This window comes from Plasmodium brasilianum, chromosome 7 (assembly GCF_023973825.1).
Source record: "Plasmodium brasilianum strain Bolivian I chromosome 7, whole genome shotgun sequence".
Lineage (NCBI taxonomy): Eukaryota > Apicomplexa > Aconoidasida > Haemosporida > Plasmodiidae > Plasmodium > Plasmodium brasilianum.
Window position 1 is genome coordinate 472,906 of NC_090120.1, and position 13,562 is coordinate 486,467.

Below are 13,562 nucleotides of genomic sequence, written 5' to 3' on the forward strand. Positions count from 1 at the left end.
GAAATTCACATATAATTATGTAAATGAATGAATGATAGTGATAAGAGCATTATTATTATTTTTTTTTTTATTTTGCACTCCCAATGTTTTAATGAATGTATAACAATTTTTTACGAATAATTATTAAGTTTTATAAGTTTAAAAAAAAATTACAAAAAATATAAGAATTAAAATAAATTATAAATAAATATAAAAACAGAATATATATATATATATTTATATATATATGTGTATTTATTTATATTTATATACACAATAATCAATTACGTAATTTCCTTGTATTATCTTTTCTTTATATTTTTATAATTACTTTTTTACTACATTTTAAAAAGGAATTTTTTATTTTCTAATATTTAACTAAAAATGAGAGAAGTAATAAGCATTCATGTAGGACAAGCTGGTATTCAAGTTGGAAATGCTTGCTGGTAAAAAAATATCATGATCGTGCACATTTTTTATGTTCTATTTTACGCTTTCTTTTCTCTTTTTTATGTTTATTTCCATTACTTTTTTGTGTTTTTTATTTACGTTGTGCCACCTTTTTCAGTAGTACTCAGTGATGATATTACATAAGGTTTATAGTATCTTTCACATTAAGTTTAGTTCATTGTGTATATTCATGTGTATATTTACGCATACACACATATGTCCATTTTGTGTTTTCCTTTTATAGTTTTGTAAAAATATATATTTTATCATGACTAAATGAATTAGTTAAACTTTTTTCATATCATTATAAACTTTTCGTTTATTCTTTTTTTTATTATTTTTTTTATTTTTACACTTTATAAATATTATAAATCTGTTTTTAGGGAATTATTTTGTTTAGAGCATGGGATACAACCCGATGGTCAAATGCCCTCTGACAAAGCTGCTAGAGCAAACGATGATGCTTTTAATACATTTTTTTCAGAAACTGGTGCAGGAAAACATGTAATGAACTAAAAAATTAAGACTGTTGATTAAATATATTTCTACATTTTAATTTTGAAAAAAATCATTTTTACGTAAATTCTGTCAACTGGTTTTACGTTATAATTTTTTTTAAATAACTTTTTGATACCATCATTTTACATTAAGAATTTTTACATTAATTATGGAGGAAAGTTGCATTTTTTTTTTTTTTTACCATAATAAACCTATATAAAAAATGGTTGTATGTTACCAATATGAATGCATATATGAATGTACGTATATATATGTATATGAGTATATGTGTTTCATATATGCAAAAATATATCCTCTTTCGATATAGGTTCCACGATGTGTGTTTGTGGATTTAGAACCAACAGTCGTAGACGAAGTAAGAACCGGGACATACCGTCAATTATTTCATCCTGAACAGTTAATATCAGGAAAAGAAGATGCAGCAAATAATTTCGCAAGGGGTCATTATACAATTGGTAAGGAAGTCATAGATGTATGCTTAGATAGAATTAGGAAATTAGCTGATAACTGTACAGGTTTGCAAGGTTTTTTGATGTTTAGTGCTGTTGGTGGTGGCACAGGAAGTGGATTTGGATGTTTGATGTTAGAAAGATTATCAGTTGATTATGGAAAAAAATCTAAGTTAAACTTTTGTTGTTGGCCATCTCCTCAAGTTTCAACTGCTGTAGTTGAACCATATAATTCAGTTTTATCAACGCATTCTTTATTAGAACATACTGATGTAGCTATTATGCTAGATAACGAGGCCATCTACGATATATGTAGAAGAAACTTAGATATAGAAAGACCGACATATACAAATTTAAATAGATTAATAGCTCAAGTAATTTCTTCTTTAACAGCCTCTCTAAGATTTGATGGTGCCTTAAATGTTGATGTAACAGAGTTTCAAACTAATTTAGTACCATATCCACGTATTCATTTTATGTTATCCTCTTATGCACCTGTTGTTAGTGCTGAAAAAGCATATCATGAACAATTGTCAGTATCAGAAATTACTAATTCAGCATTTGAACCAGCAAATATGATGGCAAAATGTGATCCTCGTCATGGAAAGTACATGGCTTGTTGTTTAATGTATAGAGGAGATGTTGTACCAAAAGATGTAAATGCTGCTGTTGCCACAATTAAAACAAAAAGAACTATACAATTTGTTGATTGGTGCCCTACTGGATTCAAATGTGGAATTAACTATCAACCTCCTACTGTTGTTCCAGGAGGAGATTTAGCAAAAGTTATGAGAGCTGTTTGTATGATTAGTAACTCCACTGCTATTGCTGAAGTATTTTCTCGAATGGACCAAAAATTTGATTTAATGTATGCCAAAAGAGCTTTCGTTCATTGGTATGTAGGAGAAGGTATGGAAGAAGGGGAATTTAGCGAAGCAAGAGAAGACTTAGCAGCCTTAGAAAAAGATTACGAAGAAGTTGGTATTGAGTCGAATGAGGGAGAAGGAGAAGATGAGGGTTATGATGGAGAATATTAAGCACACTTGGTTATTATCAAGATGCAATTATAAAACAAATTAGACATTTTATAGATAATTACATGTACATATATGCATATGTATGTGTTAAATAATGTAAATATAAAAGTATAAAATAAAAAAAAAATTGTTTACAAAATAAGTGCAGAAAAAAAAAAAAAAAAAAAAGAACTAGTAATAATTATAATAACAAATACAGTATATTATATTAATATTTAGTACGAAGTATGTATCATAATTATATTATTTTTATATGTTTTCCTATTTCCTATTTCCTTTTTTCTTTTTTCTTTTTTTTTTTTTTTTTTTTCGTAATGCAAAAATCTTCAGTTAAAAAGAAAATTATATATAAGCACAAAATCATTTTTAATCCATAAACATATTTATATGCATATATATATTATGTTTTTATTTTAGAATATTAATTAATATATATATTCACTCAAATACATACATGTGTATGCCTATCTTATATTTCTCAAAGATGCCTCTACGCGAGCACATATAGGATATATATAATTATGTATATACCTACAAATATAATACATATAATTACGTACGCATGTATATATTTACCTTCTTAACATTATTTGTACTTTAGTTATTATTAAACATCCTATTCAATGAGCTTATATATATATATTTCTGTTGAAATATTTAAAAAAATTAATATTTTCTTTTTGTCAATGTTTATAAATATATATAAACAAATATATATACATATATATATGCGTGTTGTAATTTTAGAGAAAATAAAAATTAATAAATTTAATTAAAATTTAAAATATCACATTTTACCGTATTTTTAAAATACTAATACACTACGTGTAAGCAAAGTCCCCAAATGAAAATAGTTGCAGCCTGTTGTTTTCAGTAGCTAACACATATAAATATAAATTTGGACATGTAGGCAGAAGGATATTTTTTTATGTATTTATAATTTTTTTTTTTTTATGTATATACTTTTTTTTTCTTCTTTTTTTTTTCCTCATACCCCATACTGTTAAATGCTCTATAAATATAAAATTGTGTAATTACACATACTGATGTGAAATATATGCCTATACCCCAATTATGCTTGTGCATTCTATTATAATAATAAAACTACTGAAACGTTTTTATTATGATGTTAATAAAAAAAAAAAAAAAAAAAGTTGTAATAAATAATTAATTTGAAAAATACTCAATTTAACACCTACCAAAATTTAGTGGAATACTTGATATTTTTTTTTATTTTTCATTTTTTTATTTTTCTAAAGCTAGCCATTTTATCCTGATACAGGGAAGAGTTTTCCATGATTTTTAAGACATCATAAAATGTAACAGCATAAATCAGCAATGTAAAATATTCTGGAACATATACTTTTTGTTTTCTTTTTGTCTTGTTGTTCTTTCTTTTTTAATTTTTTGTTATAGTTTTTGTTACTTTGTCCTTATTAATTTATCCTTGTCATTTTGGTATTGTTGTAGCTACTGTTATTGCTCTTGTTGCTATTTTTCTTTTCTTTTTTTTTTTTTTAATTAATTCTAAAAAAGGAAATACTATACATAATGAATAACTTTTTTTTTTCAATAATATGTATACTATTTATTACTTACTTGTGTAAAGGAATCATCAATAATTATCCATCTAATAATAAAATATTTTTAAAATATAAAGGCTCGTATTGTTTATACCCTGAGAATATTATTGAAAATAATAAATTTGAAATATCATCAGACAGTTGTGATAAAGTAGCTCATGAAAATGAGGTAAAGAAAAAGAAAAAAAAAATTATAATTTAATTTTAATTACCTTTCCTATAATCTAAGAAAAAGAAATAATTTGAAAATGTGACCTGCATTATCAAGTGTAGTAGTCTCAAATTAAATATTACAATCTTAGATGATGTTTTATTAGTTTATATTCGAAACATAAAATTTTTATATTCTTGAATATAATAGATAACAAGAAAGGCATGATGCGTCATTTTTGTGTCATGCGAGTCATTAAATCGTAACAATGACATGTTTAAATAAGTTGCCATTACATGCATATATAGGCATGTTGATACATTTTGAAATATATAAAATAAGTAGATAAAAAAATATATTTAAATATTTTTAAACTAATTCACCATGTGTAGACATTTTAAAATAATATAATTTTTATTATTATATTCATAAAAATATGCGCATCTCAAGTCTTATATGTAGACATCGCTTCTGTGTATTGTTTTTCGTCTGTTTACCACTATTGTTCTGTTACTGTTCAAAGACTCCGTATATTTTCAAGGAGTAGAAAAAATGTCATCCGTAGCATGTACATGGGCATCTGTACATACATACATATATATATATATATATATATATATATATATTTATATATTTATATATATGTATGTATACACAGTTGTGGGAGCATTTGTGGATAACCTTCTAATATTCAGTTGATTCTTCATGTTGTTCTTTCTTTCCTTTTCAAGGGAAAAATCACTTGGTTATCCTTTAACGACGGAAGAATACGCACTCAGAACGGATTGTGCCTAAAAACTTATAAAAATATTTTAGTAGTATCAACATGCTCTCCTAATCAAGATGAAAAATCTGAAATATGGAAAATAGACAAAGAACAACAATTGAAAAATGAGAGCAATAAATGCGCCCAAGTAGCTGGGAATAAGTTGTTTTCTTTTACTTGTAATTCCCTATCTTCTACTGGATTTGAAATAATACCTTCTACCCCAGATGAATTGAATTTAATGAAAATAAGATATGCTCAAAAAAAATTACAAAATGTGAATACAGAATATTTAGAAAAACTTCATAAAAAATCAAATATATTAATTAGTAGCTACAATCAATTAGAAAAAGAAATAGATTACATTTTAAAAACAGATAAAGAAATGAAAATAGAAAAGGAAAAAATCATAAATTTAATGAATGATGTAAAATCAATAGTAAATACCGCTTCTTCATTAAAAGATTATGGAACAGGGGCTCTAATGAAAATATATGATAGTATTGATGTAAATTACAAAAAAAGTTTATTGAGAGTACCACTGGAAAAATTGCAAGTAAACGAGGAAATTTTAAGTGAGTTAGGAATTGAAAAGGGAGAAATAAAAATTATAATTCAGAGTTTTTTGAATGTCTCAGATAGTAATAATTATATTTTTGTAGCAAAAAATATAACAGGAAATCTTATTGTCAAATTAGATAATAAAGAAATTATTGCAAACATAGATAAGCAAACTAATACAACTATAAGTAGCCCACTTGTGTTCTTACCAAAAAATAAAATAGTACCTATATATATTGAAATATCATCATCAAAAGAAGGAAAAAATTACTACAAACCATCTTTTACTTTGTACTGGAGTAGTAAAAATCTTCCTGAACAAATAATAAATTCTTTATATTTATATACCACCACATACGAAAAAGTGTGCTACACACCATTGCAAAAAAAGATAGACTGTTCAGAGACATTCGAAGCTCTGCCGAAGAAAAATCAGGAGTTTCAGTTCTTATGTCCTTCTGGCTGTTTCGATAGAGGGGAATATCCCAAACATAAGGAGAAAAAAAATATGACAACGGAAACAGCAGCAGAAAATGCTAAAGTGCAAACAACAGAAGTGGACACAGCAGAAGCCGAAAAAACAGATGCTGAAAAGGAGGAAATGGAAAGAACAAACGCGGGAATTAACTGTTATGAATTGAAATCTAGCATGTGCGCATCGGCGGTTAAAGCTAATTTCCTCCCCATGGAGAGTGAAGGTATCATAAAGGTAATGGTGAAAAGCGTTAGAAACAAAGAAGGAAAATACGAACATTGTGGTGTTCTGATACCAACTAATATTCATGATAACACGTTCAAAGGAATAACAGATATCAAACTAGTGGATATGGATGACTTCTTCCTTAACTTTGATAAAAATCGTGAATTATACAAAGGGTACAAAGGAATTGTAACTGATGATAGACACTCATTGTTAACAAAAACAGATTTATCTAAAAGATACATTTCTGATGTTGATATAAATTGTAACAATAATTTAAAAGATAATTATGAATTTGGTTCAGGTTCCTTCGTAGTAAAACGTATAAAATCATCCGAATTAATAAATAGTGAAAAAAGCATAGTTGTAGATATGTTTTCATTATTTGAGAAATATAGTAGTGACGAAAATAAATTACCTATATATATACCAGGATGGACTAAAAAAACATGTAACAATATTCAATTATATATTAAATACGGAAAACCAAATGATATAATGAAATATCCATCTAGGCTTTTATCATGCGACGATACATTTGAAAATATCAATTTTAATGAGGACGAAATGATAGTTGGTCGATGTTTACCTTCTTGTATTAATGATAAGGAAGTTTACGGTTCTTTTATCTATGCTCCAATATCACCCATATGCAAATCTGCAATACATTCTGGTATTATAACTAATAAAGGGGGGTTAATAGAAATAAGGAAACTTAAGAATATTACTCAATCGTTTAATAGTACCATAAGTATAACACGAAATAATATTAAAGCTACAATAACGGATATGAAGAATAAAGATTCCTACTATATAACAAAACCTAACGGAGTCATTTGTAATTTTCCAACAACTTCATACAATACAAATGAATCGTTAAACTCTGATAATTACAATCAGGGAGATGATTTATTTCCTTCTTTCATCCAATTGAACTCATATATTCTTGACAATCCCCCTGTTACTTTAGTACATGAAAAACATGCAGTCTTACAAAACCAGTTACTTAATATGCATAATATATATAACACAAAAAATTATAAAGAAAAAATGTTTGCAAATCGGAAGCAGAAACAGGAAGTAGGGCAAATAACCTCCAATACGTTCGAGGATCAAACATTAAAAAGCGAATTTTTCACATTTAAGGAAAATTATGAAAAGGAAAAAGAACACTTCCAAAATTTGGCAAAGAAACATCAAAGTATTTTTTCCAATTTATTTATGAAAAAAAAATTTATAAATGGTTTTAATAAAACATTAGCAGGGGTGAGATCTGAACAGATTGATTATCAGTCATTCCTCAAAAAAGAAGAATCTATTATTGCATCTTTAGTAAAACAATTTCATATAATTACAAACAAGAAGAAATTTCTCATAGAAAGACTAGAAAAATCTTTAGCAAATGTTAAAGCAGTAACTGTCCAAACGTTTACAGAAAAATATAATTCAACAAATATTAATGATAATTATATAGTAACAGATAGTAATAATGCGATATATTCATCAAATTGGACATCCAAATGGAACATTGAAAAATACACAAACGGAAATCTCTTTTCATCCATAACTAATGATAGTTTGATATCATCAAATGAGGACCTGTATGGCTCTTACATACTTTATAGATACACAAAACTCTACAAAGGCTTTATTTCATTAGACGTAAAATTACCGTACGAAGGAGATGTTGGTATCATTTTTAAATATAAAGATTATAATAATTACTCAAATTTTATAATAAATAAAAACGAATTCTATTTTATTCAAGTTCTTGATGGAAAAATAGGTAAAAAAGTTAATTCGAAAGTAATTCATAACTCATCATATCAGCTAGCCAATTGGACAAAAATTTTTATTGAATTCGGTTATAAAAATATTAGGGCTTATATAAATGGAAAATATGCCTTAGGATATGAATTAAAAAATGATACATTGGGCTTGTTAGGTTTTGGCGTAAATAAATGTAAAGAGAAAGTATTTATTGACAAAATTGTTATAGGTTCTCTTGACCAGGCTAAGTATTACAAAATAGGAAACTACAAAGAAATTAGCACAAATAGTCAATACAACACTGAGAAGGAGAAAAAGGCACTCGAAATGGATATAGAAAAAAGTGGAAAAAGCGAAAACAACGAACGCAGAAAGATCGAAAGAAAAAATATAGATGAACCAAATCAAAAAGTATGCAGAGAATTCGAGGAAGAGTTTAACGTTCCACTAGATACTAATTGGATAGTACCTTCGAATTCTTTTTGGAAAATTCATGGGGGTTTTAACTTGAGCTCTATTTGGGGTGCTAATAATGGAAAGAGTACGGAAAATAGTGAAAATGGTATGACAAGCAGGCACTAACGGGAAACAACAAAGATAACAATGAAAAGAATAATTACCTATACTGTATACAAAAGGAAGGAGAAGGCAATTTAGTTATTCCCTCAATTATACTTCTGAAGAAACAGAACATATGTGCTGACATGAAATCCTTCACATTTCAGTCTTCCATTAATTTAAAAAAGTTATCAAAATGTGGAATAATTTTTAGAGTTATAAGAACAGACGACTTCCTATCAGTTATACTGGATACAACCGAAATGACAGGAAAATTGTATCTTCTCAAAATTACAAAAGGTATTCCGTATCAATTAAATACACCCACACATATACCTATTAACCCCAACACATGGTATAATTTAAAGGTATCATATAATGGCTCTAGTGTCAGCATAACGTTAAATGATGAAATGATTTTAAACTCAACGTTTAACGAACATCTTAATGACTAGGGTAATGCTGGACTCATAGTTTTAAGTGGAGAATCCAAATTTAAAAACATCTCAATTAATCCTCAATGATAAAAAAAAAAAAAAAAAAAAAATCATCGTCACAATAGGGTGTAGAAAAAGTAATACCCTAAATATATATGGTACAAATTGAGCAACAATGAAACATTCATTTTCAACAATAATTTTCTATAATATTATGAGCTCTTTTAATATCATATATGTGATATACATAATAAGAAAAAAAATAAATAAACCTTAAAATTGTGCGAGAAAAAGAAAAGTTTTTAATCTACTCCCAATTATGAATAGTAGCAAAATCGTTTTACTTAACATATATTATTTAAAAAATTATATACAGAAAATTTTTTTAACTCAGAATAGTGTCAAAAAAAAAAAATATGAAATTGGTTCATTTGCAATTTCTTTGTTTTTGTTATATTCTTTTTTTTTTTTTTTTCTATCAATGTGTTTTACACTTTTCCAGCTAAACTATTAGAAAAAAAAAAGTACCACATGTAAATATGTATACAAATATATATATATTTACCATATTGCGGTAACACTAAAAAAGAGCTATTTACACATTAAAAAATTGTTTCAAGGCTCCAAAAATGTTTCAGTGTAGTTTTAAAACAGCCACATGTGCTACAATTTAGTATTCCTTCTATTTTTATAAACTATAATAAAGTGTATGAACATATGTTCTTCGAGCTTGTTTTACTACTCAACACTATATAACATTAATTAGCTTTTTCTTTTATTCATTTTTTTCTTTTTTAATTAAAAATTTAGTTCTATATTATTTCCCTATAAAATGCAAATATTTACCAGTTCAACTGTTTTTGATTTCCCCAATTTTTGAAAATACATTTTTGACTGTAATGAGCAGTGAAGAAGATATTTGGTGCTACACCTAATATATACCCCTTAAACTGCTGGTGCATTTTTTAAAAAAATATACCTTTGTAAATTTTTGCATTATAATGAAAAACAAACATTTGAACTATAAATAAAAAAAAAATTTCATACAATATAAATAAAAAAATTTCATTTCAAAGAATAATAATGTTAAAAATTTACAATATTATATATAATCCTTTTATATATGGAAAACTTCCCCCCAAAAGGAGGTTATTTATTTCGCCATAAAAAAAATTTGTTTTGATAGGCTCACAATATTGTTATTGGGGTTTACTTTTTTTTTTTTTTTTTTCAAGGACTCCTTAAATATTTATGTGAGGTATGTAAAAATAGCTAAACCAACAACATAAATGTTTATTATTTTTTTTCTTAATATCATGCATATATATACATATATATAATATATAATATACATATATAACAAATATGTATGCATAAACCATTTTTATGTATATATTCAGGGAAATATTAACATTAAAAGTTAAAGGCATATTATTTATATATAAGTATTGAAGTGCTATGAACAGTTTATAGAGAAAAAAGAAAAGGAGTAAAATATCTACTGAATTAAGGAAAAGAAATTTTAACATACATAAATTTTACAGTATATAATAATATAAATATACATAATACTTATATATTTATATATATTAATAATATAAGAGAATTTAGAACGCTTTTTAAAAAACACAATTTAATCATTAAACATAAAATAATTTTAAAATAATGGCTGTAAAAAAAGTAGGAAAGATTATAAAAAAGAGAACCAAAAAATTTACCCGATTTCAGTCAAACAGGTTTATGTGTGTCAAGGTAATGCGTAAAATATAACAAAGAAACGTGTCCTTAACTATGAGTATACGTATATAAGTATAGGCGTATGCTTGTACATACGTTTGTATAAATGTTTTAATGTTACCCTATATAGCTGACTTGACTGTAAAAAAAAAGGGAGAAAAATGAAACGAAAACAAAAAAAATTAAAATATGATAAAATAATTACGGCTAGGGAAATATAAATTATATATATATATATATATATATATGTTTATATGTATATATGCATAGCATTGTTACATAACCGCTTAAATGCATTAAAAGTATTTATGTTAGGATTCATTGAACAATCACAAGCACGTACATATGAATGGAAGGACTTTCCATAGGTGTACAAAGTTTGTTGTACTAGAGTGTTTCTACAAGCTTATGCATTATATGAATATCCCCTTCATAATACTTTTTTGCTCATTTTTATTTCATATCCTGTTTGCAGCCTGCATGGAGAAAACCAAGAGGTATTGATTGCCGTGTCAGGAGAAGATATAAAGGAACAAATCTTATGCCAAGTATTGGGTATGGTAGTAATAATAAAACAAAATACTTACTGCCTAATAATAAATATAAATATATAGTAAAAAATGTTAAAGAATTAGAACCATTAATTATGAACAATACCAAATACTGTGTGCAAATTGCTCATAATGTTTCAAGTAAAAAGAGAAAGGAAATAATTCAGAGAGCCAAACAAATGAACGTTTCGGTTATTAATGCAAACGCAAGATTGCAAAAAATGGAAGAGTAAACCAACCACACATGTATTGTGTATACATGTGCTTTTGTGAATATTCACTCTATGTATATTTTCTTTATGTATATATTTTTTTTCCTCCTTTTTTTTAATTTTATTATATATAACACAACCCCATAGAACAAAAAAAATGATAAAAATGGAAAAAACAGCTAAAAAGCAAAATTTATTCTTTTGATACAATTGCCTTCCTAATAAAAAAAATAAAATAAAATAAAATAAAATAATAATCTTTTCGAAAGTTCTCCCAAGTTATAACAGAACAACGAAAGTGTATGTTGAAACACTCTCCTTTAATGAATTTGCATGTTTATTGGATATACTTAAATTTTAGGCATCTAAAAAAAGTTACCTCTAATTCAACTTTCGCAAATAGTTACGTGAAAATATTTTTCACGAAATAATTATCTAAATATAAGTGTGTCTCAATAAATGCTTTAATTATTGAGCAATAGCGTAAAAGTTTTTAAATTCTCAAAAAAAAAAAAAACTACATACATACATACTAATATATATATATATATATATATATACGGATACATATATGTCAAACAAGATTTTAAATATGTGTGTATATATTTAAAAAAGAAAAAAAAAAAAATACTATATCGTATTATATATAACATACTAAAATTAAACATGTTTATATGTATCCCCTGTATTTTTGAACTGAAATCTTTTAACTAAAATGACAGATACATTGTTAAATGGGCGCTAATAATATATATATACATATGGATAGAAAGATATAGAAATATACACACATACATGTATATAAACTGCTTATGAGGAAAAATATACATAACCTTTTAAAAAACATCAATATGGTAACAATTTTAACTAATTGCATATTCCTTTATCACTACAGCGCTTTTAAAAATTAAACAATTACACTCTTTTCATATTTAAATTATAGTTGTTCCTTTCTCTGAATTTCATATAAGATCAGTCAACATTGTCACATTCTCTCTTTTCCACAACATCACTTCGCTTTACCTCTTGTTGACCACTCTTCTCCTTTTCCCCTCCCTCGCTACGAGTTTCTGTTATATCCTCACTCTCTATGAAATCTTCCTCCTCGTCTGAAAAAATAATTTCGTCATCTGTTAAGAGTCGTTCCATTTCTATTTGTTTTCTTTTTTCCTCCTCTAACTGCATCTGTTTACATGCTTCTTCCCTTAATTTACACAAATCGATATTTGTCATATCCACTTTTAAGGAAGCCTCTATTATATTTAAAAAAAAGTCTCCATTTTTTTGTGCTTCAGATTTTTTATAATCATTTGGGAAAAGTTTTTGATCTAATCGCAACAATGCGAGAAGTTTGGAGACATCACTTGTGTTCATAATTTCCTGTTCCAATGTCCCGCACAAAGCAATACTATATTTAAATAAAAAAATTTCACCTTCTTTTAATAAATGCTCAAAAAATAACATAAGAGATTCAAACGTTAGGACATGGACATTCAAACCAATAAACCATTTGGAAACGAAGGCTTCTGGTGTTATTAAATTTTTTATATGTTCATATAATTTTGGATTAAAATAATTTAAAATACTTAAAAAAACACGAGAATCTCGTACATATGCTTTTGGCATTGCTTTAAAATAACCGGGTAAATAATATTTGTGTAATCCTGTAATAATTTTTACAACTTCCTTTGGTTCTAAAAAAAGTAACAAAAAGGATGATATGAAAGATATACCTTGATGATAATCATTTGTTATTGGATATATCGATTGTAATACTGCTATCAACAATAATCTATTTTCTTCTTTATTAAAAGTTCTTTCAGCATCTAATTTAATAATTCTTAAAATTTCTTTATCATTACAGTCTTCTTTTAATTCAACATTTATTTCTTCTTTGATATAACTTAACATTATTTCATAAAAGTTTTCAGCACGTTTACAAACATATTCGCAGTTTTCTTTATTAATGTAATTGGCATTCCTTTTCAGAATTGGAGCATCCTTTTCTTCATCCCAAAAATTTTTACCAATTATCATTTTACTTTAACTTAGATAAGTAGGTTACAATATTATGTTCATTAGCATATACTAATATATATTAT

The 13,562-nt window shown here is 26.1% G+C and overlaps 4 protein-coding genes across 4 annotated transcripts; 3 read left to right on the forward strand and 1 right to left on the reverse strand.

Annotated features, from left to right (window-relative positions):
- Positions 1 to 363: 363 nt before the first annotated feature.
- On the forward strand, positions 364 to 2,434 carry MKS88_001826 (alpha tubulin 1; the record flags this gene model as incomplete). Its single annotated transcript, XM_067214788.1, has 3 exons — positions 364 to 425; positions 813 to 933; positions 1,256 to 2,434. The coding sequence occupies 3 exons, from the start codon at positions 364 to 366 to the stop codon at positions 2,432 to 2,434; spliced, it is 1,362 nt and encodes a 453-aa protein (XP_067074131.1).
- Positions 2,435 to 3,985: 1,551 nt separating this feature from the next.
- On the forward strand, positions 3,986 to 8,978 carry MKS88_001827 (LCCL domain-containing protein; the record flags this gene model as incomplete). Its single annotated transcript, XM_067214790.1, has 3 exons — positions 3,986 to 4,186; positions 4,864 to 8,527; positions 8,608 to 8,978. The coding sequence occupies 3 exons, from the start codon at positions 3,986 to 3,988 to the stop codon at positions 8,976 to 8,978; spliced, it is 4,236 nt and encodes a 1,411-aa protein (XP_067074132.1).
- Positions 8,979 to 10,625: 1,647 nt separating this feature from the next.
- On the forward strand, positions 10,626 to 11,481 carry MKS88_001828 (60S ribosomal protein L32; the record flags this gene model as incomplete). The annotated part of the gene is made up of 2 exons (XM_067214791.1): positions 10,626 to 10,712; positions 11,173 to 11,481. The coding sequence occupies 2 exons, from the start codon at positions 10,626 to 10,628 to the stop codon at positions 11,479 to 11,481; spliced, it is 396 nt and encodes a 131-aa protein (XP_067074133.1).
- A 951-nt stretch (positions 11,482 to 12,432) lies between these two features.
- On the reverse strand, positions 12,433 to 13,497 carry MKS88_001829 (GTPase-activating protein; the record flags this gene model as incomplete). Its single annotated transcript, XM_067214792.1, has 1 exon — positions 12,433 to 13,497. One exon carries the CDS (start codon positions 13,495 to 13,497, stop codon positions 12,433 to 12,435), a length of 1,065 nt encoding a protein of 354 aa, XP_067074134.1.
- Between the last annotated feature and the right edge of the window lie 65 nt (positions 13,498 to 13,562).